The following is a 24,849-nucleotide window of genomic DNA, read 5'->3' as shown; positions in this document are numbered from 1 at the left end:
AACAATAGACGAAATACAGCTAGGGACACTGCATGTCCCTGTGCGGTGGTCCTGGGAATTTCGTGGGCTTTATTACGTCGGGACATTGTATGCTGATAAAAGCAGACATAGTAAAAGATCTGTCATAGATCCTGGCATACACCCACTGCAGGGCCGTTTTAGGTCCGTTCCATGCGCTCGCCGCACAGCCACAGAACGGCACAGCCGCAGCGCACGTCCCACCACGTGCGTTGCGGCTGTGCGGGTAGCACGTGTAATAAGGGGTGAATCAGGCTGTGGAACAAAAAAAAAAGAATAAGAAAAAAAAACTGTTCTCTTTCTCCCCCTATTCCCACTTCATAACAGGGCTTCCTTAAAATACAAAATTGAAAAAGCCTCAGTTACGCTACCAGTCCACAAGTTTGCAACATAGCATTTTAGTCAAACCATGTGGTGGCAATCAGTACCCAGAAAGCTGCACGCGCATTGCTGCACAAAATACTCTCGCTTTCTTGGAGCCTGCAGCCACTGACCATCTACCAGCTCTGCAGCTGCGTCCAATTATCAGTACTATGTTTGATACTTGATTTTTTTCTCCCTTATCAAACACCTACGGCACTGACCTACGGTAACTGCCAGCTGAGCCGGCATCTGCGGAGAAGTGTTGCCACCTTGTGGAAATATCAGCAACACAAAAAAAGGAAAGGAGCAGCTTTCTAGGCTCAAAGCCGCATGACTGCTGTAACATATATAACAGCAGTACTAACTGCACGAGTCGTAAAAAAAGCCATCTCTTTATTCACGGCTGTGACCTGCAATGCGAGATGCGGCGTGATTATTGTTTCTTTTCTCTTTTATAGACGTCAGAGGGCAGTAAAGCCGCTCACCGGAAGTTGCAGTAAAAAACATGGCGCTGCTTCCGTTATGGGTAACGAGGTTTGATATTGCGTTTGTGGGAAATAATTATTTAACGCAACCATTAGCTGTGGGGAAGTAATGTAGGGTTTCTTGCGCTACGTTAAGGCCAAACTTCTTCGTCTGCCTATTCTGTGCTCGGTCCTATTGTTTATTTAATTTAAGCGTTGCTGGGAATAATTTCAATATGGAATTTGGTTGAAACCTTCACATATCTTAATGCTGTAATGCTATATTTACGTTGTCACTTGTGTTTCTGTTATCGCTTTTAAACTAATGCGAATCTAATACCCACAATGCTTACTAACCTCTGCAGTTGCCAAGTGCAGCACATCAGAAGTGCTGCACTGATGCTTGCTTTCTGATCACTAACCGTCGCCACCTCTCCTTCAGATATAATCCAAACGACAGCCTACTAGCACCCGGTTGTAGGTCTGGGGATGATTATTTCCTGGAACGATAATGAATGATTTGTAAGTAACCATTTTCCTTCTTCTCGCATTCTTCTTCGCTCATTGGTGCATGTATTTTGGCATTTTACGTCTAACTATCGCTTACTTGTCATGCTTTCACTCGACAAGTAATCACTATGGCCTGGCATATGGTTGCGTGGGTTTGCCTTCTTTACGGTGCGGAACTTTAGCGTACACGAAAGTTTGCTACGTAATCACGTGCACGAGTTCTGACCTCGCTTCTCGTGAAAACGCAGGTGTGCCGCTTGAGAGTGAAACACTTGCATCGGTTGAAGCAAAAGGACTCAGTGTCTGTTGGTTTAGGATCAATTATACAATGCCCTAGAGTCTAACTTACGATATTACTTTGCGTGAGTGTATGCCCTATCATGTTTTGGCAAATTTTATCGTAGAGGTACAGGCGGAATCACACTTGTGTAGAGCGCCCAGCTGGTCGAAGCAGCTGCCGTTTTCCGCAGAAATATGTAAAGGCCGACGCCTTGATGATACCAAACATGGTCATACCGCATGCTAGGCACTTGTGCTACAATTCAAGCTTAAACGAAAGCTTGTGGCTAACGTGAAGTAAATCTGCGGCGAACAACTGTGTAGACGCGCTAGGCAAATGCGGTTCTATCCGTACTCGGCGAAACCATGCACTACTTGCAAAAAAAGTGCAGCGCCTGGTCGCGTGTGGTTTTAGAAGTTGTGCGAGAAAGAAAGATTTGACTTTTTTGTAAACGCATTCATTGCAGCTGTTATGGACTTGACATATAATTCATTACAGATCAGAGTGTCAATATAAGCTTCAGTCATGCGTACATCTGCCAGTAGAGTACATGCCGGTAATGGACTATGACTTGGAGCCACAGTGCACTCGTTACTGTCAAATGATACCTTGTGTGGCATTAATAGGCAAGTGGCATGTTGCTTTTCTGTGAGAAAATAACTGTCTGGCCTCAACATGGCTTTGCCTTCCTTTGCCCATATGGTACCTTTCTGTAAGTTTCAGGCCTAGCTGTGCAACTTAGAAGTGTGGCAGTTTGGGCTAGTTGGTATGACATGATGATAGTTATAGCACGAGATAGTTCTCGTGCTATAACTATCGTCTAACTGTGCAGTTCCTACTACTCAACCTGGTGTTTGCTACTTTCACGGCCCCTGAGGGGCACACGTTGCGCATCCACTATTGGGAGATTATGATGCTGCCAACGCATGCTCGTTTGGAGAACAAGGCACTTATAAGTGCTGACATTTTCCTTGGGTCCATGTTTTTGCACGTCCAAAAAAGTGATAACGTTCGTCATTAAGGGAATAAAAAAAATATAGGGGCCTAAATGCACCCTCGTAGACGCTTGAATATATAAAACTAAATACTGAAAGTGCTGCTTTGTTAGTTAAAAAAAGGAGCTGTGAACTATCTTTCTTTAAGATGTATCATCTGCGGGTACTATATGTTTAGAGAGAGAGAAATGTATCAAATAAAAAAATAAATTGTATGTGCGAGCACGTTGTGATATGATTTTGTCTTTAAGTTGAAGCTGTGTGGGTTTTGTTTTCACCTGATGGGACCGGTGCGACAGACACCAGGCCTTAAAAAAATTCTTTTCTTTCCTTGTGTAGGTAGTCCTCTCACTTACTTAAGGAGCTTAAATCTGGGGCTGTGTACTAGAAGATTCTGGATCTATTCAAGTAGTCAAGTGTCTCAGCTTGCGCACAACATGATGATGCGACATTTATAACCTACCTGCTTGCATAAGTCTCATTTCCCCACCCGGTGTTCTAGTGGCTAAGGTACTCGGCTGCTGACCCGCAGGTTGCGGGATCAAATCTCGGCTGTGGCGGCTGCATTTACGTAAGAAGTAAAAATGCTGTAGGCCCATGTGCTCAAATTTTGGTGCAGGTTAAACAACCCCAGGTGATCTAAATTGCTGGAGCCCTTCACTACGGCCTCTCTCATAACCACATGGTGGTTTAATGACGTTGAACCCTACATACCAACCAACCAATAAGTCTGATTGCAGATTTTGCTAATGAGGAGGTTTATATGCAATTTGTGGGATTGATTAACTTGCCGTGTTCCATGTTCCATTTAATGGTCCTATGCGAAAGAAAGCATGGTATTTCTTGCATGGTTTCAAGAATATGCATTGATATCTTGCATATGTCCTGAACTTAAATATAGTATTAGGAAAAGCTTGCTGCATTTTTGTGAGACCTGAGAAAATTTCACACTGTATTTGTCTAGGTCGGCAAAAATTGTGGAGCTCACTCAGACTCGCTTGGGAAACATATCTTGCATTAAGGGCTCATTCGTACTCGGTCTCACCAAAATTTTTTACAGCTGGATTCATTCGAACCTGCACTTGCGAAAATTTTCTCCAACCGGACTCACTGGTGCCCAAACTTGCGTTAGTGTTACCCACCCGCACTCATTCAGACTCGCGGCTCGATGCAAGTCTGAGTGAGTTAATTCATGAGTTCGTTAGCCTAAAATTAACTTTTTTGCCATTCGTGTCAAGGCTCTTTAACACCAGTATCTTTCTTAACCAGTGCACTTCCTGACACTTTTCGATAAAGTACCTTCCCGTGCGAATCATTAGTGGTTGCAAACCAGTAAGGGCATTTTTAAGGGGAGATAACAACATAAAATATATTTATAAAAAACTTGCCTAGAAGAGTTTATGGGGGAGGCCAAGGCACCCCCAAATGTAGTTTACGCCCCTGATCAATAAATATGATAGGGTGTATGAACGATACTGCTTTGAAATAAGTGTGAGTAGATGTGAGTATGAACGGGAATTCAGGAAAGCCCAATAGTCATGCTGAAAATGAGTGGATAGGACTTTAGCTCAGCAAAAAAAGTGGAACTCGCTCACACTCACTGAAGAAATGTATATTGCGCTTTGCACTGACTCGGCCTCAAACTCGCCAAAATAGTACCCGGACTCACTCACACTCACCGCTAGATATGTGTTCGAGTGAGTAGACTCATGAGCAAGTTGGTCGACCTGTGCTAATGAATGACGGGCCATTGTTGGGCAAGGCTGAAAACTCTTCAACTCTTAAAAGCTTTAGCATCTTCGAAGTAATTTGAGAAACGCATCTAGCGTGACAAATTTTTTCATTAAAAAGCTTCTTTGCAAAACTCTAAAGCAAGCAGTAACCTGGTCTGCACAGTACTGTGCTAAAGTGGGCGCTGTCTCTGGTCGAAATTGCTTGTTAAAAGAGGTTTTTTCTGTAAAAGTGAGCACCAGGCATATTGTTGGTGGCATTTTGAAGCTTTTCTTTTGTTTTTCTTTATAATATGCATTCTGCACATTCGTTTTGTTATGCATGTTCCTTTTTGGAACTTTATTTACTTATGAGTGAACAGTGTCACATTTTTGAGAGAATAAATGATAAAACATCATTAAAAAACATTGCTTAATTCCTGGAGACAGTTTTTATTCGTTTTCATTTTTGAATCTGTCAGAAGAGAGAGACGCTCATTGGACTAATATTTTTTTAGTCGCTGAGTGAGCACTGGTAACATGAAAATTTAATGTGAATATACTGTGCAACCAACTCCTGAAAGAACACAGTTATTGTTGAGCTCATGGAGCCACATGGACAACGTAATAGGTTGATACTGCGCATTTTTAACTGAAATTGTGGAGTTACACCTCGCCTATTTCTGTGTGTGCACCTATCTGGAAAAATTGGGTGCTAGTAAGTGTAAAGTTGATATTTGACCTTGTGAAAAGCACGAAAATGAACAGAAGTGTCACTTGATTTGTGTGTGTGCAGCACAAGGCCTACTGCATACTATGGGCAGTCATCGGCCGTATCGCGTATGCAGCAGCAGTACTGGGCCACCAAGCAGGCATTCTTGCGCAAGATTGGTCGCAAGGAAGATGACTGTATTACTGCCAGTGATGCTGAGCTCGATGCCAAGCTCGAGCTCTTTGGGGCCATCCAGGATTCCTGTGCTAACTTGCTGCGGGTGCTGGAAAACTACCAAGACCGCCTATTGGGTGCGTTCATTCTTCTGCATAGCAGTCTCTAGAGTGTTTCATTGAACAACACTTACTGTTTCATGTATGCAGCCCCGCCGCGGTGGTCTAGTGGCTAAGGTACTCGGCTGCTGACCCGCAGGTCGCGGAATCGAATCCCGGCTGCGGCGGCTGCATTTCCGATGGAGGCGGAAATGTTGTAGGCCCGTGTGCTCAGATTTGGGTGCACGTTAAAAAACCCCAGGTGGTTGAAATTTTTGGAGCCCTCCACTACAGCATCTCTCATAATCATATGGTGGTTTTGGAGCGTTACACCACACATATCAATCAATCAATGTTTCATGTATGCATGAAATAGAGGCACATTCACATTCAATAGTACTGCCTTCCCTTGTCTATTATTCAGACTTTATTTTGTACAGGTAAGGATTACAGGATGAAATATACAGGCAGATGTCAAAGAGTCGGAGAGTGATTCATGAGGGATGTGAGAAGTATAAGGAAAGTGATGATGAAAGGAAAGAAAGTAAAGGACAGTGTTGCTCACCTTGGACCAGGCAGGTTCGGTGCTGGGCTTCTCTTAGTTTTTATGACAGATTTTATACCATGATTTACATACAAAGTACATTACGGACACTTACAAAGTAACAGCAATTTAGGAAGTACTAGTAGGGAAAACGAAACATGCTACTAACTATAAACAATAAAAAAACATATTAAGTGCACTGAAACATGTTTGGAAAGCACGGTTATATACAACAGGTGTGTTGACTAACTTACAGAAATGAGAATCAGTTGAACAGAAAGGTGGCCTTTTTAAGCAATTCAAGTAATTGAGCAAGATAATAAAAAATCTAGTTATGACAACAATGTCCATTTCAAACACTGTGCAGTACATATACAACAGGTTAAGTATAGTTTGATTGAAACATCATAAACTTTATGAATTAAGTAGATAAGGAATAAGGTGACATGAATTTCAGCCCTCTACTTGTCGCGCATTCGCGACATACAGAAAGACGCTGATCAAGCAAGTCGCGAAACTCTGCTTGTCACATATTTAGGGCGAACATAGTTTCAGCACGGGACATCTAGCCTCGTTTCGTGTAACATATTTCAAGCTGGAACCTAACATACGTCTGAGTTGCTGGAGAGCTTAAGGCCTGTGCAACAGCTCTCACTTGTTTGTTTCCGACCTGAGTGACGCAAGTTCTACCTCCTACAAAAATATTTCTGGCATGCAAGAGGTTACATAGGATATCTTATGTTGTTTTGAAGTATGTTTCTTATTGCATGATCCTCGATTTGTGTTCTTGAATTTGCATCATCCGGCATATGAGTGTGGACTGCCAGTATCAAGTTTTTGTTTGTTGGTATATATCATGGACGTGTGCTCATTTTATGGAAGAAAAAAAAACCCTCACATGTGCTTGCCACCTGTAGATAAGAGTGATGACATCTGTCTCAGTGACCTTGAAGATGACGATCTTAACTCTGATAATCATGCTCAAGCACAAGTTTTTCATAGAGCTGTGAGGTTGAAGACAAAAATGCGGTAGATCAATCAAGCACCTCTTTAATTGTGATGAAACAAAAAAAAAAAAGACTGCCAAAAACAATGGTAAATGCCGCACTGGCAAACCTCTCTGTCAATCAGTCACTGTTCGGGCTTGTATTGAATTATTATATATTTCAAAGAATATTTTGATGACAGCTTCATGGATCACATCATTAAGCAGAGAATTCTGTTTGCAACGGAGACAAAATATATCAAAGGACAGGCTCTGTTTCGTGACGAGCTAGATTCATTATTCGGCACTGTTACATTTATGTCACTCCATCGACTCCCAAGAAGTTGGCTATGCCAATTCAAATCAAATCAAATTGAAGTTTATTTTGCATAGCCTTATTACAGCGTGAAGAATATACGGAAGAGGATCTCAAGGTCAGGGGACCATACCAGGACCCTCTGTATAGAATTATCAGATACAAACTGCGAAATATGCACAAAAATGTAAAAATATCTAATTCAAGCAAAATAAAACAAAACACGCACGTGCATGCACACACACACTCGCACGCACACACACACTCTCTTTCTCTCTCTCTCTCTGGTGGATACGTTATACAAAAGGAATATAGAAATAATAGGTGATATTAATAAAGTATTTTAGTACATAGAACTGTTTTTTATTTGTGAAATACTGAAATTAAAAAAACACAAGTTCATTCTGACAATGAAAACATGCAGTGAAAACCACCATGAATAGTAATAATGTAATTAAGGTAATGTTGTTATGTGATTAAACAGGAAATGAAAAAAGCACCTAGAGAACACAGTACACGCTATAATTAATCATTGGCTCAAGAAATGAGTTCTAAGTGTTTTTTTTTTAAACACAGTAAGAGATGATAATGTTTGACCGGGTGAGAGAGAGTGTTTCACATTTTTGATAGCATAGAATGATGCTGTCATTTTGCCGTAATTTGTAAATGCTTTTGGAAGCAAGAAGGAGTGGGGTTATTATTCTTCAGGGAATGCAAGGGGACAAACTCCTGGGTGAGATCTGTGTAACCTGAAGAACATTGTGACTACTTAAGTTCAGTGTTAATACTAAATCGTTAGGTGTCAGCACATTATTTTACTTGCATATGATATTAATGGTATTGTGACTAAAGTTCAAAATAATGGGCAGAGTTTGGTTTTGAATGTGTTGAATAGATGAGAAGTGGCACTGATACGTGTTTCCATAGGCAGCAAGGCCGTAATTAATATGGCTATGAATGAATGCATGGTAAAGAGCAGGAGTAGATAGGTAATGTCTAGCTTTTATTAAGGCTATCAAGCCGAAAAACATTTTTCTATAAACTTGAGGAATATGTTTGTTAAATTTTAATTGTTCATCGAAATAAACACCGAGAAAGGAAACAGTCGCTAGGAGAAATGAGGTGGGAATCAAGGGTTACCTATAGTGATAACTGTAGTTGTCTTTAAGGATAACGAAAAATCATGAATTTAGTTTTATTTGGATTTAAGGTTAAGTGAATATTGTGACACCAAGTAACAATGTTAGCTAATGTGCTATTTAATTTATTAGATAACGATGTTACAGATATATCAAAGTCTGAAATAGTTGTATCATCCGTGTATAACATGCATTGTGAGGGTGAAGCGTGTTGGGTGAAGGCCGTTAATATAGAGAATAAATAACAATGGTCTCAAGATTGGAGCCTTGTGGCACGCCCTGATTAATTATTTTCGTGTCTGAAAATCTGCCGGATAAATAAACTGTTAGCTTTTTGTCACACAAATAGTTTCTCAAAAAGGTTAATGCTGGACCTGTTATTCCATAAGCTTCTAATTTTTTTAGTAATTTACTGTGATTAATTGTATCAAAAGCCTTGGAAAAGTCTAAGAATACAGAAGCATCAAATGGTTCTTTGTCAATGCAATGTTTAATGCAGTCTGTTTGTCAAGTTACCGCCAAGTTAGTTGAACTACCTGAACGAAAACCAAATTGGCAATCGTTGAAGAGATTGAATTTTTTTAGGTAACTACTCAGGCGACTAACAAACAGTTTCTCACTTATTTTGCTCATGACAGTTAAAATAAAGATAGGTCAATAATTAGGAATAATTTAGCTATCACCTTTCTTGAAAATAGGTATAACTTTGGTGTTCTTTAGGGTAATTGGGAAAATTCCAGTTTTAAAAATACTGTTAAATATACATGCCCGTGTTTGAGAGATTAAATGACCCACTATTTTTAAGTGGCAAGCATGAATGTCATCTAATTTGGGCAAGATATCTTGAAGGTTCTTAATTGCGGTGGAAACTTCTGGTGTCACAGGGAAAGGAAAAAATGAAAAATTAACTCGATTCCTGCTACATTCAGCTTCTCTGCAGTGGTCCTGATTGTAAATTTTGTGAAAGAAGTCATTGAAAGCATTTGCTATTTCAAGTGTATCATCATGCGTGAAATCATTATATTTAATTTTAGAAACTGAAGTCTGACGTGTTGTCCTGTTAAGGAATGAATTTAGCAACTCCCATTTCTTTGTATAATTGTTCTGTCGACTTAAGAATTCCTTTTTGTAATAACTTTTCTTAGCTTTATTTAATAACGAATTTAATATGTCGCAATATTTTTTGTATCTTGATGCTAAATTGGGACTGAATGGTTGCTTTTTTGTTTTTTTGTATAAGTTTTCTTTCTTGCGCATACTTTGAAGAATCCCCTTGGTTATCCATGGACATCGAGGTGAACTGTAACGCTGTTTACATTTGCTAATAGTTGTATTTCGAGACTCAGCTTCCCGAAAAAACTTGCAGCATCTTTCAAGTGCACAGTCAGGCTCTTTCATCTGTTCAGTTTCGGTCTAATCAGTATTACTTACATCTTCTACAAAGCCATTCTTATTGAGTACTTTGGCTAAGTATCGTGAACTGCCAGAGCTATTCAATGAGTTCAAGATGACGAAAATGGGAATGATCGCCAATATCAGTTTTAATGACTCCTAAGTTAAGTGTGGAAGTAATGTTAGTTAACGCATGGTCTAGAAGCATTTGTTCCATAAAGACATTTTCTTGGTGATGTTATGAGTTGTTCATAACCAAAAGCAATCAGTGTAGCTTATTTACAGCCTACGGTCGATGTCTAACAAATTTCTATTAATATCACCCATTATTAGAGCAGGCTTATTTTCTGAATCTAATATGTTGAAAATGTGATTTAGATGAATAATAAATTCTGATGAACGTGACGATGGTGAGCGCTAAATAAATTCTGATGAACATGACTATGGCGAGCGGTATGTGCAGCACAAAACAAAATTTTTTTTGATCAATGGATAAAAACGAATGGTCTACTTCTACCCATACAGACTCCCACTGCACAATAGGTATAGAAATATCATGTCATCTAGTGTAAGGGATATTATCGTAAATAAATGTAGCTGATACTCCTATGGGGGAGGGAGAATAAATATAGCAGATCTTGCTATGAAGAGGACTTCTTGCTGTAGATTATTGATTGCAGGATTCAATTACTGTGAGTTAAATGTTTTGCCAGAAATGTCAAGTTGCGTTGGTCTGAACAGATCTGCTTTATTGATGCTGTAATACCATAGTTGTATAGTGCGGAACATCCCAGTATTGAGCCACATAATGGCTAAAGTGCCTATTGTTGCAAAATTTAAACAAACCTAAAAGTATACTTGAGGTTGCATTTTAGGTAACACAACTGCAGAATTAAGTAAAGGCTACTATTCAAAGCAGAAAAAACAACAAATTTTTTTCTTGGGCAGTCATTAATACATCATAATACAGTCATAATACAGTCATTAAGGGTGCCAGGTAGGCCCTATACATCCCGTGCATTTTTGTTCATTTTGAAGTACTGTTTTCTCTCCGAATAAAAGGGATATTCACGTAATTCATAAATCAGATTTGGGTGCACGTTTAAGAACCCCAGGTGGTCAAAATTACCGGAGCCCTCCACTACGGCATCTCATAATCATATGGTGGTTTTGGGGCCTTAAACCCCACATATCAATCAATCAATCAATCAATCAATCAATCAATCACATAATTCACAAATGATTTTTTACAAATTTTCTGCTCTTTTAACTAAAGCAGATATATTAAAATCTGGATAATATTAGAACTTTTGTGAATTTTTTAGCCCTAGGATCTAACTTTTGAGTTAATTGGCATTCATGAAAATTTGTAACTCAAAAACTGCTAAGTGCATATGGGATGGTAGAATGTTGGCCCAGGATCCGGAATAATTCAAACGGCAGTCAGGTGATTCTGTCCACACAACATAGACTTTAGTACCCAACGAATAACTCTGACTAGTTGCAAACAACACACTATAGCCCTCCTTATTTACGTCCTATATGTCCTACGTGCCTTGGCACACGAACTGGCCTACTCCCCAGTGTCCAGCCTTCATAGCAAGGGCTCCATCTGTAGTAGTAGTAAACAACCCTATTAAGGCAGCTGGCGGTTTCCTAGGTGGCGAAGGCTGTCAGGCCATGCCTGGTAGCCATCTCATCAGTGCGTTTGACGGCCCGGAGCTGGGCATCCAGGATTGTGGTCGTAAGGATTCTCCCCCAGGCTTCACTTGAAGGTGACTGTCCTAGGAGGTTTGGTGGGGGAGGGTTCAAGGTTGCGGTCTGTGTTTTGCAAAGGGTGCATGTAGATGTCAATAAGGCTGGGTATATTGTTGCGCGAAGACAAAGAAGCACGAAGACAAAGAAGCGTATACGGTGAACGCACTTGTCGCCCGGAGCGAGAACGAAAGAAGAGGATCAGGAGGATCTCTAACCAGTCGGCCGCTTCTGAGCTGCCCCTCACGACCTAATAAACGGCCCCTTTCAACCTCTACCAGTCTCTTTCAAACGTAACAGAGTGGTGGAGGTGCGGGGTATACGTCCTTTTTAGTCACGGCATTCAGTCGACGATAGCCGACGCGAAATCTCCAAGATCTATCTTTCTTCTTAATAAGGATTACCGGTGCTGCCCACGGACTGGCTGACTCTTGTACCACTCCCTTTTGCATCATTTCCTGCACTTGGTCGTTGATAATTTGTCTTTCTGACGGGGAAACACGATATGATTTTTGGCGAATCGGACTTGCCGCGCCAGTGTTGATGGTATGGTGCGTTCGAGACAGGGGGATAGGAATTACTTTGCCCTTCTGCGCAAAGTCAAATACCGAAACGTGCTTCAACAGCACATTCATTAAAGTTCGACGCTCGCTTGAGCTAAGCGACTTATTTATCGTTGCCATAAGCGCCCCGTCCAAATTGTGACAGCCAGTTCCGCCACGTTCTTCCGGCACGTCTGTGAGCTCGACCACTGATAAGGTCGCGTGTTCTTTGCTGACCGAAGCTAATTTCAAACCATTGGATAGTGTCACGGGCTCAGAGGAACAGTTTACAGTCCATAGGCCAGTTCGTCCGCCATCGATCGACACCACACAATGGGGAACCAACACATTCTTCTTCATGCAGTTTATGTGCATTGGTTCTACGCTTGCATTGAAGCTGTCAGAATCCACGCCGTGACAAACAACAGGAACACGTACGGTAGACAACGCAGGTATGAACGTATCGCCACAGACACACAGCGTAGCTTGGTCATCCGCTGGAGTTTCCAGAAGTTGTGACGGCATCTGGCCACTCGCAAAGACTTTCCCCGTGCGACAGTCTACAGTGGTGCCACATTCTCGCAAGAAGTCCATGCCGAGAATGACGTCATGTGTCGACCAAGGAATAATTGCAAACTCTGTCGTTATCATAAGGCCTCCCAAAAATACTTCAGCACTATACACACCAATAGGGCACAACGGCTCTCCACTTACTCCACAGAACGTCAAAGTTTCGTCCCAGGTAAAAACAACATTCCGCCCTAACGCGTCTTTAAGGGGGGAAGAGGGTTTTAAATTTTTTTTTTATATTTCTTGACCAAATTCAATGAAAATTGTAACCCAGACAGAGTTTTTCAAGCTGATTTCAAAAATATAATTGCTTTTGAAATTGGTTGGCCAGTTGCAGAGATAATTAAAATTAATCCTATATTGTTTATCAGAACAATGGAAAGGCAATTATTGGCCAGAATATTAATATTGACATATGGCTAGATACTATGAAGTGTAATTAACACAAATGTAGGATTACTTTTTTAATATTACAAGTATTACCAATTTTATAGCAATTTGAAGTTTAATCTCCAGATATCTCTATCAAGCGATTAAATTAGTACCAAGAATAAAAATTTAGAAAGACTAGATTGAAAAATCTGTTCCTACATTTGTGTAGGAGACATATGTAGCTACATGCCACCACAAGAATTGTGGCTCTATGTGACCTCAAGACCAAGATATCGCTTTGGCAAGTTTCAAAAACATCGAAAATGACATTCTGAGAAAACGTCAAAAAACAAAATAGGCTCATATTTAATACAGAAAATCACAAACTATTTACAATGTTCACAAATGGCCTAGCATCAGTACCCTCCAGGAACATAGTCTGTCTGTTTAGAGTCATTTCGGTGTTGTTTTCGTAGCACACGCTGCAAGTTTTCTGCAGAAGCATGCTTGCGTGCGCATGCTTCAGCACGGTGGCGATCTTTTTCACTCATGCGCTTGGTCAACTGTTGGCCAGGGTTTAGCTGAAGTTCTTGAAGTATGGCTGTAGAAGCTTTTTCATACCCAGAATTGAACTTCATTACAGCCTCTGCCACAGCAGCTTGCACAGCAAACAATGATGCATGTTTCTCCTTCGGCGCCAGTGCCCAAATAATTGAGTGGAGACACTCGTTGTTATTTTGGGTCTTCCCTCTTAGGCATCGCCGAAGAAGCGATTCATCAGACAAACGTCTGTAAACTGGAAGAAGCGCCTCACATACATGGGGTGGCAGATTGTGGCGGTGTTTTGGAGCAGGCTCACCTTTGGCCTTTGCTGCGTTTTGGCGGCACCATGAATCTGGGCCCTCTGGACAGAGAGTGTGGTTAGAAGTGACATCGTTTGAGGTGATGTGGTAGTATGTGGCCATGACTGCTTTATGCATGGCCTTGACATCACCTTTGTGCGATTTCAAGGCCCAGCCATAGTAGCTGCTGAGCTTGGTGATAAGCTCACCAGTCAGCTTTCCTTTCCCACCGAGACTCTCTGTACCAGAGGACTTCTGCTTGGAAACTAGATTTCGCAGTGCTGTGCCCATTCTCTTGTGAATGTGGTTAACACAATCTTCCTTGTCCACGGGTATGTATCCATAGACTTTCGCATCTTGAAGAGCAAGGTAAGCGCGGCTGTCACCATCCGACAACAAGGTCGTGTACCGCAGCTTATGCTTCTGCAGCGATCTTTGGAAGAGGATCAGTGCCGCTTCCACCTCCATCTCCCCAGCTTTTTTGTCCGTGTTTTTCTGGCATGCGTGTGCCTCCTTCCAAGCCTGGTAGGCAGGGTCAACTTCTTTTGGTGCCCGTGCGCACCCAGCACAGAAATTGCTGAGCACTACATAATCGAGCACAAATCCTGTGTAGAGCTCAATTACGGTGCCGACGCCGATATGAGACGAGTGGCCGCGCGTCATCCATGTGCCATCGAACGATATAGCGATGTTGTCCGGGCTGTTTATATTTAGGTCACGGTACAAATCGCGCACTAATTGTGCACATGTCCCCATCAACTTTTCTGCCCCATCGGTTGCCGCGGGGACGAGTTTCGTTTTCAAGTGTCCCTGCCATGTTTTATTGTGCATTCCTCTCTCCGAAATGTTCATCGCCGCAAAAATGTCGTTCATTGCGGTTTGCCCGTTTCCGGTGCTCTGCATTGCACGCTCCGCAAGGATGTTTATGACAAAAGGCCTGAGCTTTGCTTTGCCGCTCACGCGCGGCGAGCTCCATCCCTGCACATTATCGCCGCAGATCGCACATTCGGCAACAAACTTCACAGCAAGGCCAAAATCCCGCTCACCTTTTCGCACCGTGAGGTTACCACCACAAATTGTACACTTGCAACTGGTAGACGCCAGCAGCGCGTTCATCGAGTCGTAACTAGCGATGAAAAAACTTGTAGCGAGATCGTTGCTAGCTTGTGTGGCAGCGTCATCACGATCCAAAAAGTCAGATTTTCGGGCAGTAGCAGGAGTTGAAGCAAGTACATTAAGTTTTTCTTGAGCTTCACTCTCTATACGCCGCAAATCTTCTGGCTGCAACATTGCAGTGTCGTGCCGAAACGACGACGAAGACCCGCGGCGGTTGTCAAGAGCGCTTTGGGGGACTAGGCCTAACACGCCCGCATCGGCGCCGCTCGACTCGGGAAGCACGCCGTTCTCCGCATGGTCAGGAACTGGTGGTGGCACAGCAGCGCATTTCTGGAAGTTGTACGGAGTCTTCCTCTTCCTTTTTGTTCCGAATTTGTACTTCGTAGCGAACTTCGGCGACGGCGTCGACATCGTTGCTCACGTGCGAAAACCAGTTGACGCGTACGGTGTGCGCACAGTCGCCGCGGAGTGATGCAGACGATGCCTGTCAGGCCAATGGCGTGACCCGCTGCGGGTCACGTGCCGTAACTGGCCAATTACTGCGCGTGTTGGGACTTCTTTTTGAATCGGGATATCTTCACAGCCAACGCGCGCTCGGAGCCGAAAATGGCGCGAAAATCAAGACGAGAGGCTGCGCTTTCAAACGATATATGATTCGCGGCTGTCGGACAAATATGACGGCCGTCGCGTGTCACGGAAAAGGCGCTTTATTTACCAAATTCTTGGCTCATATTTAGCTGGCACTGGTGCTAAAATTGATATTACGGCTAAGATATCGTTTCAAACTGCATAAAACTTGGCGAAATGGTAGAATATTGGATGGAAATAGCAAAACTGCCATTTCCAAAAAATCAACTTTTTGACGATTTTTCGGCTTTTAAAACCCGTGTCCCCCCTTAAAGGAAGCACTCATCACGGAAATCGTTGCACCTGTGTCCATCAAGGCCATCACAGGCACATAATCCACCAAAACACGCACTCTGTTTTTAAACATACACACAGGAGGTATTTCTGTCAGTAGCACGTTTCCAGCGACCTCACCCCCATTGGCCGCGCTGGCTAGTTTTCCGGTGGCGAAGAGGGCGCTTTGCGATGCAGCGGTGAAGGAGAACGATGAGCACGAGGTCGCGGTGGGGGCGTTAAACTCCTGTCAGATGCCGGGGAGTGGTTGTGGAAGTTGCTGGGTTAATAGTTGTCATCAGGTAATATGTGGGCTGGCCGCCGGACACCATGAGACTGTTCGAAGGGTCGTGAAAAGTCGGATGGTTGGTGATACCGAGGAGTCACCCGACGGTTGGAAAACCACGATATGTGGCCTGGCACACCTCAGGAATAGCACACCGGCCGAGGTTGAAACGTTGGTTGCTCGTCGATGAATAGAGCGTCATCATTTGCTCTTGTGTGACGGTTGTACTGGTCGGGTACATCTTACCGAGACGTCGGGTGTCGAGGAGGCATGCGCTGAGAGCGTTGGTCATACTGCGACACGGGAAATCTGGTTGTCATCCTTGACTGCGGGGCTGGGCTGTACTCCACAGTTGTTACGCTCATCGTCGGTTGCCATGGGGTCAAAGGAGGCACATCCATAGCCTCACGTGGCAGACACAACTCGCAATGGTCAGCTGTCGAACACGACATTTCTCGGTGGGACAGTTCCTCACGAACAATCTGTCGAATGGTAGAAAAGAGGTCAAGGCCAGGGTTCGTGTCCACACTGGCAACAGTTGTAACGTTAGCCAGCCGACCAAACTTGGGCGCAATTCGACGCACCTTGACCGTTTCAAACGTTCGGCAATGGTGAATGACGTCGGACACAGAACTGAGGCTTTCTTTTCCAATTAGAAAATTATACATGTCCTCAGCAATTTCTTTGGGCAGATGCCGAACTTTGTCCTCTTCCGACATGGCAGCACAGACCACCTTGCACAGCCTTAACACTTCTTCTATGTAAGTGGTGCATGTCTCACCTGGTAGCTGTGCCCGTTGCGACAGTGTTTGCTCAGCCCGCTTCTTTCTAGCAACCGAGTCGCCGAAATACGCCCTGAGCTCTTCAACAAAAAGATCCGTCGTGAGTGCGTCCTCGTGGTTCTCGTACCATACCAGTGCGGTGTCGGTCAGGGAGAACACTACGTTGGCTAGCATAGCGGCTGCATTCCAACCGTTGGACTTGCCCACACAATTGTACTTGGTGAGCCGGGCCTCGACATCTTCTTCGGCTTTTCCTCCGAAGGGCGGTGGAACTTGGTAGTACGGAAGTGGACCAGACGGTGCCATCCTGGAAACGCCTGCTTCTTCGGGCATGTCGAAGTCACTCACGGCAGATGGTGGGAGACCGGCAAGTCGACGGCTTCGTCGAAGCTGTGGCAATGATCGTTCTGTAGTTGAAGCGCTTACCCAGCTCCTCCACCACTCTGTTACATTTGAAAAAGACTGGTAGAAGTTGAAAGGGGCCGTTTATTAGGTCGTGAGGGGCAGCTCAGAAGCGGCTGACTGGTTAGAGATCCTCCTGATCCTCTTCTTTCTTTCTCGCTCCAAGCGACAAGTGCGTTCACTGTATGCGCTTCTTTGTCTTCGTGCATGTGCGCAACATTTCAAACATAACAATATGTATCTGTATATGTATGGGGAAAGGAATGAGTAGCTGAGTTCATAGTATGTTTTAGACTATTCTTTTGGTTATTACGAATATTGTTGTGCATTAACCTTTTATGGTTCATTGTCGGCCCCTGCCTAACAACACAACACCCCTTCAGTAGTTCATGGGTGGGCAGTTCTGAATAAGTTCTTTTGCACTTGATTCACGCACCCGTTTCCTCACTAAGTCATGTGCCATATGTATAAGAGTAAAGTACTTTTACTTGAGCTGTGAGTGTTTTACTTTTGGATGAGAATGGATGGAAGGCGGGAAAGGTTTTGGACTGCAATGGGTTGAAACTTACTTCTATACCACAAAAAGCTAGTTTACTATTCTTGCTCTCAGGCAGTCTACCGACTGCGGCTGCCAGACTCATGCCCAGCGTATGCTGTGCAATGACATCTTCGGCCACGTATGTGTCTAAAGTTTATTTTAAGGGTTCTTTATATCTGTAATGTGTTATATCTGTAAGAAATATTGCCTGGAATAATAATTATGTGCTAGTTAATTACCCAGCATCATTACCATCATTTTGAAAGTACACTTTTCTTTCACATGTAGCAGTGTGCTGCTGGCAAGGTGACAATGGGGGGTGTGAGTGCGCTCACTCAAAATGATGCTAAATTTACCAGTGTGACACGTGTATTAATCACCCTTAGCACCAAAGGAATAGGTGTGTTTTGTCGCACTCAAGCTTTCGTGCACGCGTGCACTCAAGTTTTGGTGGCATTGAAACCGTAGTTTACAAACCGGGACCCTGCGTGTGGTAAAGATTGAAACGATGTGGGTACTTCGATATGACATATGCCTGTTAATGGTGCATTCAGACGACGGACCGAATCCGGATGTGGCGGGACGGACGGCGCGTCACGTGACCTCACATCAGGGATTTTCCTCGTCCGCGACTCGTCCACGCGGCTCGCGGACGGATGAACCCAACCTGTTTCTCACATCCGGATTCTGGCGGGAGAAAGCCGATACTTCAGCGGATTACCTTGGGGTTTCTGGCAACCAGTACATCTTTCGTCTGCTCGCGGCATGTCCTCCATGGCTCGCGGACAGCTCTATGACTGGTCGGCATCATCTACGCTTGAGTATGGTTTACTTAGTTTCCGGGGGCTTTGTTCTCAGATGATTAAATACGCAAAAATCACTTTTGGTGGTTCGGGAAATGTCGCCGCCGTCGACTGACACGCGAGATTCTTAGCCGTCATGATGGTGAAATATTCTAACTTCTGCAACCGGCGACGTGCCGCTTCATTAAAAGGATGGGAGACGCGTTCAGAAGTTCTACAAGTGGGGAACAGTGTAGTTGAAAGAACATTCTGCCAGCAACTCCCTTTTATCCTGACAGAACAGCACTCCTCGTTCATTTGTCACAATGCGACAGACATCGCAGTCAAGCGTCGCTTCTTGCGGGCATCCATGTTGAATACTCTCAAACCGGTCTGCTTTCAGCGGGCCCAGGTGAGCGGCGAACCTGCTGTCGAGGGTAATCCGGCTGTTTTCTTCTAGGACACCGTCCGTCGTGTGGATGCGTCTGCAGGTGGATGATCCACGGATTAGCCGGCCGCGTCCACGACAAATCCGGATTCGGTCCGTCGTCTGAATGCACCATAAGTGTGTGTTCCTTCAGGAAAATGAAACGCGTTCCTGGCTTGAGCAGTCAGAAATACTTTTAGAGCAGCCCGACAACCAACAAGAGGAACAATAGTTCTTTCCCAGTGCCAGTTGTGGTACTATGTGCCCTGCAAATTTTCTGTGACGTCGAAAATACTTGCTTTAATTGTGAAACGTCACATGAGGGCTCTATGAGGTGCGGCCCACTCAGATGAGCACTCACACTTACTTTAAAAATCAAAATAAAATAGCTTAAAGCTTATGTTCTTGACAAATACTTGGTCGGGAGTGTCCACTTATGAAGGACCATCAAACAGCAAAAATATCTCAATGTTTCGATTTTGGTGTTTGGGGCCCTTTAGCTGTGCTGTGAGGAAAGGAACTGGGTGCGCAACATTGGCCGGTTAAAACTCCTAGCGCTGCAAGCACAGTTGTAAATGGCCCATTGTGCCATACGTTATCATTATGGAAGTACCAACTGTGTGCATTTTAAATAATAGATGACAGCTATTTATTGATGATGATAATCAATTATGCCTGGGTGTTTTGTAATCGATAGGCCTTTGAATCTTTGTGCTGTTCGCATGGTTTGATACCAGCTGCTGTTCATCACTTTTGATACAGGATATAAAATTTATTTTTTGGCTATATGATCACTGGTCGGGTAAAAATTTATTAGTATAATTACTCTGACTAATTGCCACCTTTATAGGATTTTTTTTCTGAAGCAAGTTAAAGCAGTGGTGTGGCTCGAATTAGGTTGAAGTGTGGTAGAACATGCGACTAATGTGCAGAATTCCTGGGTTTGATTCCTGTTCAAACCACTGATTTTTATTATTTGCATCAGTCACGTTTTTTTTCGCTCGTGAGCAATGATGATTTTTTGCTCACAACCTATGCTACTGACACCGACAATGAACTTTCTATGAAATAAGCTTTTTAATGTTATTGCTTTAACCTTTTATGGAGGGCTCCTCATGTTTAAACAGTGCATGTCAACTACTGATGGCGGCATTGTCGTTTGTAGCAGCTTCTCATAATAATATGTAAAAAATTTTAGCTGTCTCGTGATAAGGGTTTTCAAGAAAAAAGGGGGACATATGTGTCCCATTGCCCTATGAGTGTATCTGAAAAAGTGGGACATGTCTCTTACACTGCACACTGAAAGACACTCGTATGAGAAAAAAAAAAAAATCGCTGCATATCTACGAAGTGAATGATGACGAGTGGGCGAAGCTCTGGGGGATCATTATTCCCTGTACATTGCCCACTCGATCATGCAAAGACGTGACAACATGAGTGTACACTAAATACAAAGTTGTTTATTAATCACAATGTGCATATGGTGTCGAGATGTCCATATGGATATGGATATCCATTTTGGTATTCATATGGATGTATACTTACCTGGTGTAGGGGTTACTGTGGTCAGTATTGATATAGATAACCATATGAATATGGATATCTATAGTGTGTCATACCGACGGACAGGGGGCATGGCTGACCTTAAAAAGCTTCACCCCTACAATTACTTTAATTTTTTTATGAGGACTTGCTGCTACCTTACATAGCTTACAAACACCAACTTCATATCACAAAGAAGTTAAATGCGGACTGTAGATCCACTCGCTATAACAGGACTCGAGCAGCAGATGTGGATACTGGGCGTACCTGCAATAGTGCAATTTTTGTCCACGGAGAAAGCTCAACTGCTTCTTTCCCTGCATGAGACTTCCTTGCATGAAGCAGAATGAAAATTGGATACTGTAATCAACTGTACAATATGTCAGACTGGCTACACTTCTATAAATATATCATTGAATAGTTGTCAATTTCGCATTTGCCCCGCCGCGGTGGTCTAGTGGCTGACTCGGCTGCTGACCCGTAGGTCGCGGGATCGAATCCCAGCTGCGGCGGCTGCATTTCCGATGGAGGCGGAAATGTTGTAGGCCTGTGTGCTCAGATTTGGGTGCATGTTAAAAAACCCCAGGTGGTCAAAATTTCTGGAGCCCTCCACTACGGCATCTCTCATAATCATGTGGTGGTTTCGGGACATTAAACCCCACATACCAATCAATCAATTTTGCATTGCACCAATTTTTAAGGAAACTATATGGGCAGGAACGAAGAAAAGCACTGTTATAGCACATTTTGGAACTCTGGAATAGAAAATAAGCTTTTCAAGTTTGCCTGTTATGCTGAATTGGGTGGAGACTGCACCAAAATTTGATGAAGAAAGGTACAGCAGGGGCAAGTAGAATAGTTTGTTTCGAACATCAGTATGTACTGCCAGCTCGCGAACAGCATGAAAACAGCTACCAACAGAGCTTTCTAGAACATCAATGTGGTTGCGCTAAAAGTTGGAAAGCAATCTATTCAGTGGTTTTGATATAAGAAATTAGAACTAAAGTGGGATGTATCAGTCCTGCTGCCTCACAAAGAGGGTATACATGTCCCACTGCCCCACCATCCAACAATGTTCAACCCCCATTTTTTTTACTCAAGGATTGCGTAGACTGAAGTACGGACAATTTAGTGCAGGGAGAATGGCAGTGATAATAGCATGCAGTCTGAATTCAAAATACAAGAAAAAAAAAGCCACTCTCAATTGTTTGTTGCGGAGTCACCTGACCACATTTCACTCGCCTTGGCCCACCGTACGACGTTGGGTGGCTCCCCATTGAAATGAGTTGGAAGCACCTATGCAGAGCATGCTCACACATCATTTTTGCTTGCCTTTTTTAATATACAGTAGACGCTCAGTAAACGGAACCTGAAGGGATCATAATATCTTCCATTTAACAGGAGTTCCGTTTACTGAGAGGTGAACATGGGTCCAGAATACAAGCCTGAAATTAAGCATTGCAGAGGCAATAGTTCCGCTTAAGCAGTGGTTGTGTTTAACAGATTTCCGCTTACTGAGAGTCTACTGTATTGTTGACATAGCTGTAATACAAACGTGGTGCCTGGTGCCTGACTTGTCAGAACATGAGCGAGCGGGCGCTAATGTTTTGAAGCTAGGTGTTTTCTGCTGTTCTTTACAGTGACATTCCATGTCACTGCCTCTTCTTATTCTGAGAAGAGAATTCATAGAACTACTGTTGACTCTTCAAGGGTTGTTAGGTGAGCCAGCCGCCCAATGAACTGCAAAGGTGCAGTGACACCAATTCATTGAAACGGATTACCTGCACCACTGCGACAACAATCATGAGCCTACTGCACGTGAAGAAAAAGGCAATAATCAAACCTCACACACACACAGTAGCAAGAAGAGGGAAGAGAGAATAACCTTATGTATAGACATCCGACCCACGCAAGCAAAAAATTAAGAGGCGTAATGGTAGCCAGCGTCTCCGTCGTGCTTTGTAGTCGAAGTGATCTTTTCTGTTGTGATGGTGTCTTTTGGGGGTCAATGAAAAAGCACAGAAAAGGAAATCTCAGTTTTGATGCCATACCACACTCGCTTCTAATGTTCACATTTATCCAGTCACAGGCTTTCATCATCCGCTGTTATTTCCAACTGCAGCAGTTCTTGTGAGTGCCATTACATGCTGATACGGTCAGCAGACATGTAGTGACTTTATTGCATTATTAAATTACTGAATCATTTGAAATTGGTGCTTAAACCTACATTAAAATTATCCCCAGCGGTCAGGTTTTGCACACCACAAATAAAAAAATAGGTGCCTCAAAAGTTTTGGATGGCCTCTTTTTAATAATTTCCTTTCATGCTGTGATAGATTATGAAATATTTTCTCATCAACTTGCTTTTTTTTCTTGTTAGTGGCTATAAATAATATTATGACTACAGTATTTTTTCCGAAGTGTTTATGAAATCATGTTTTTCTGTTAGCACTTAGCCAAGAAGAAAATGCATTGGGACGGTTCCTGAAAGAGTGTGGAAAACAGGACAAGACCCGAGCTGGCAAAATGATGGGTGCAACAGGAAAGACAATGAGCTACTCTGCACAGCAAAGGTATGAGCCGAGCCTACCCGCTCAGGCATGCTTTAGCTGTGGGAGATTCTAGAAAATAACTGCTCGCATTCTTTACCTGACCTTATGTGCTGCGCAATGTCATTGCAGTCATCATCATTATCATTGTCGTCTGTTGGTAATGATTTTCCTGAGGCTTTCACATTTTCGAAATGCTCATCGTGAGCACAGATGTGCAAGAAGCAACCAAAAAAAAAGGGCAGTGGTGACTATGACATTACCATTCCTTGCACAAGGTTACAGATCAACTGCTGTGGTGACGGTGTGAAAGTCGGTGTCACCTTCAGCTCTCTTTAGATTTATGTCAATGTCGTGAAGCACGGAGTGCTGTATAGCACTGGATTGGGCATATGAGTTTTGAAATTCATATAAATTACCGTCCAAGCTCTATTCAACCGTGAGATTTGGTAGATTATATGTGCATGTTCACAGGAATCAATCCTGCAGGCCAGTGGTCCTCAGCCATGGATGTGTCGGGGACCCCTTGTGGACTGGTGGAAGTGATGGGGGACCCTTTACAGCTGAAGGGGGGGGGTACGTAGGTAAATTAACACAACTGGAGTGTGAAACAGGTGCCTTGTATGAGGCTTGTGCGAATAGTGAATTTTAGGTTCAAAGCGAATAGTGATTTTGGTCGAATAATTTCGAATTGAATTGAATAGTGCATATGACATACAAAAAATTTGAATTTGAATAGTGCATATGACATACAAAGAAAAATGGGCATATTTATCATGACCTAACTATAACCAGCACAATATATTTTTATATTGAAATAAGTCCTCTATGCAAATGTCTTTTTGTTTTTTTTTTTTTCGTTCACAGAAAGTTGAAATAATTTTGTGTAGTAGCGGGATATGAGTTTGGTTAGGATGCAAGTGATAGCCCGTAAAATAGGTAACATTTTAAATTTTATCTTACATCGAGCGTTTAAGCTGTCATAAAAAGCTTTTAAGCTTAATAAAATGATGAATTGATTTGAGGGTAACATGTTCATTTAAAGGGGCCCTGCAACACTTTTTCAAGTAGCCATGGAGCCAGTAAACAGGCTTGTTGCCTCGCAAATTTACCACCGCGAAATTGGTAAAATCAGTCCAGTATGAGTGATGGAGTTCCGAAAATCAGTCTCGCACTGCAATTTAATTCTCTCTTTTCGTCCCGACAAAATAGCTGGAAGATAAGCAGAGAGGAATGGTACGGCGAAAGAAAATACGTCACAGGCACCTCGTGACCTTGAGCACCTCTTTTTTATTTTTTCTTAGACACTGCTTTTCAGCGTGATCGGGCCCGCATGCATGGACATGTGGCAGCATCCCGCTGCGGCTCCAGTGACTACCGAGGGCACCAGGTTCAAATCAGCCCATGGCTGATGCAGTAGCTGTGATGAGTCATTTTTGAGCTTGTGATGTCATTTGCCGAGAGAAGAGAGCAATTTTCAACTAGCTTTGAGAATTTACTGTGAATCGCAGGACGCGTGCTGCACTATATTTGGCTCGCGTGTTCTCAGAAGCCTCGACTATCGATTGGAAGTGTTTTCTGACTATGCTCAAGAAGTGTTGCAGGGCCCCTCTAAATTTGCAGGGGGACTTCGTGGCAAAGCGGATTTCCCCTGGTTGGGTGCTTTCACGGCTTAGCATTCCGACACTGCAGCAAAACTATCTTTGCATGCCGTTACATGTGGATAAATATACACTTGTTCATTG

The 24,849-nt window shown here is 43.1% G+C and overlaps 1 protein-coding gene across 10 annotated transcripts in view; it reads left to right on the top strand.

Annotated features, from left to right (window-relative positions):
* Nucleotides 1-840: 840 nt before the first annotated feature.
* The window catches only part of ICA69 (islet cell autoantigen 1-like protein), a 117,425-nt gene continuing 93,416 nt past the window's right edge, over nt 841-24,849 (top strand). For 8 of the 10 annotated variants that reach the window (XR_005110334.2, XR_012888109.1, XM_037426613.2 and 5 more), the window contains exons 1-3: nt 914-1,367; nt 5,136-5,362; nt 23,005-23,128. Coding sequence is in view for 8 of the 10 variants with exons in the window: in XM_037426613.2 (XP_037282510.2) it covers nt 1,357-1,367; nt 5,136-5,362; nt 23,005-23,128 (362 nt within the window). In the remaining 2 variants the exon portion in view is untranslated. The other 2 variants (XM_037426612.2, XM_037426611.2) reach the window with 2 other exon arrangements.

Source organism: Rhipicephalus microplus, chromosome X, assembly GCF_043290135.1.
Source record: "Rhipicephalus microplus isolate Deutch F79 chromosome X, USDA_Rmic, whole genome shotgun sequence".
In the NCBI taxonomy this organism is placed as follows: domain Eukaryota; kingdom Metazoa; phylum Arthropoda; class Arachnida; order Ixodida; family Ixodidae; genus Rhipicephalus; species Rhipicephalus microplus.
This window is presented reverse-complemented; position numbering and strand designations above follow the sequence as displayed.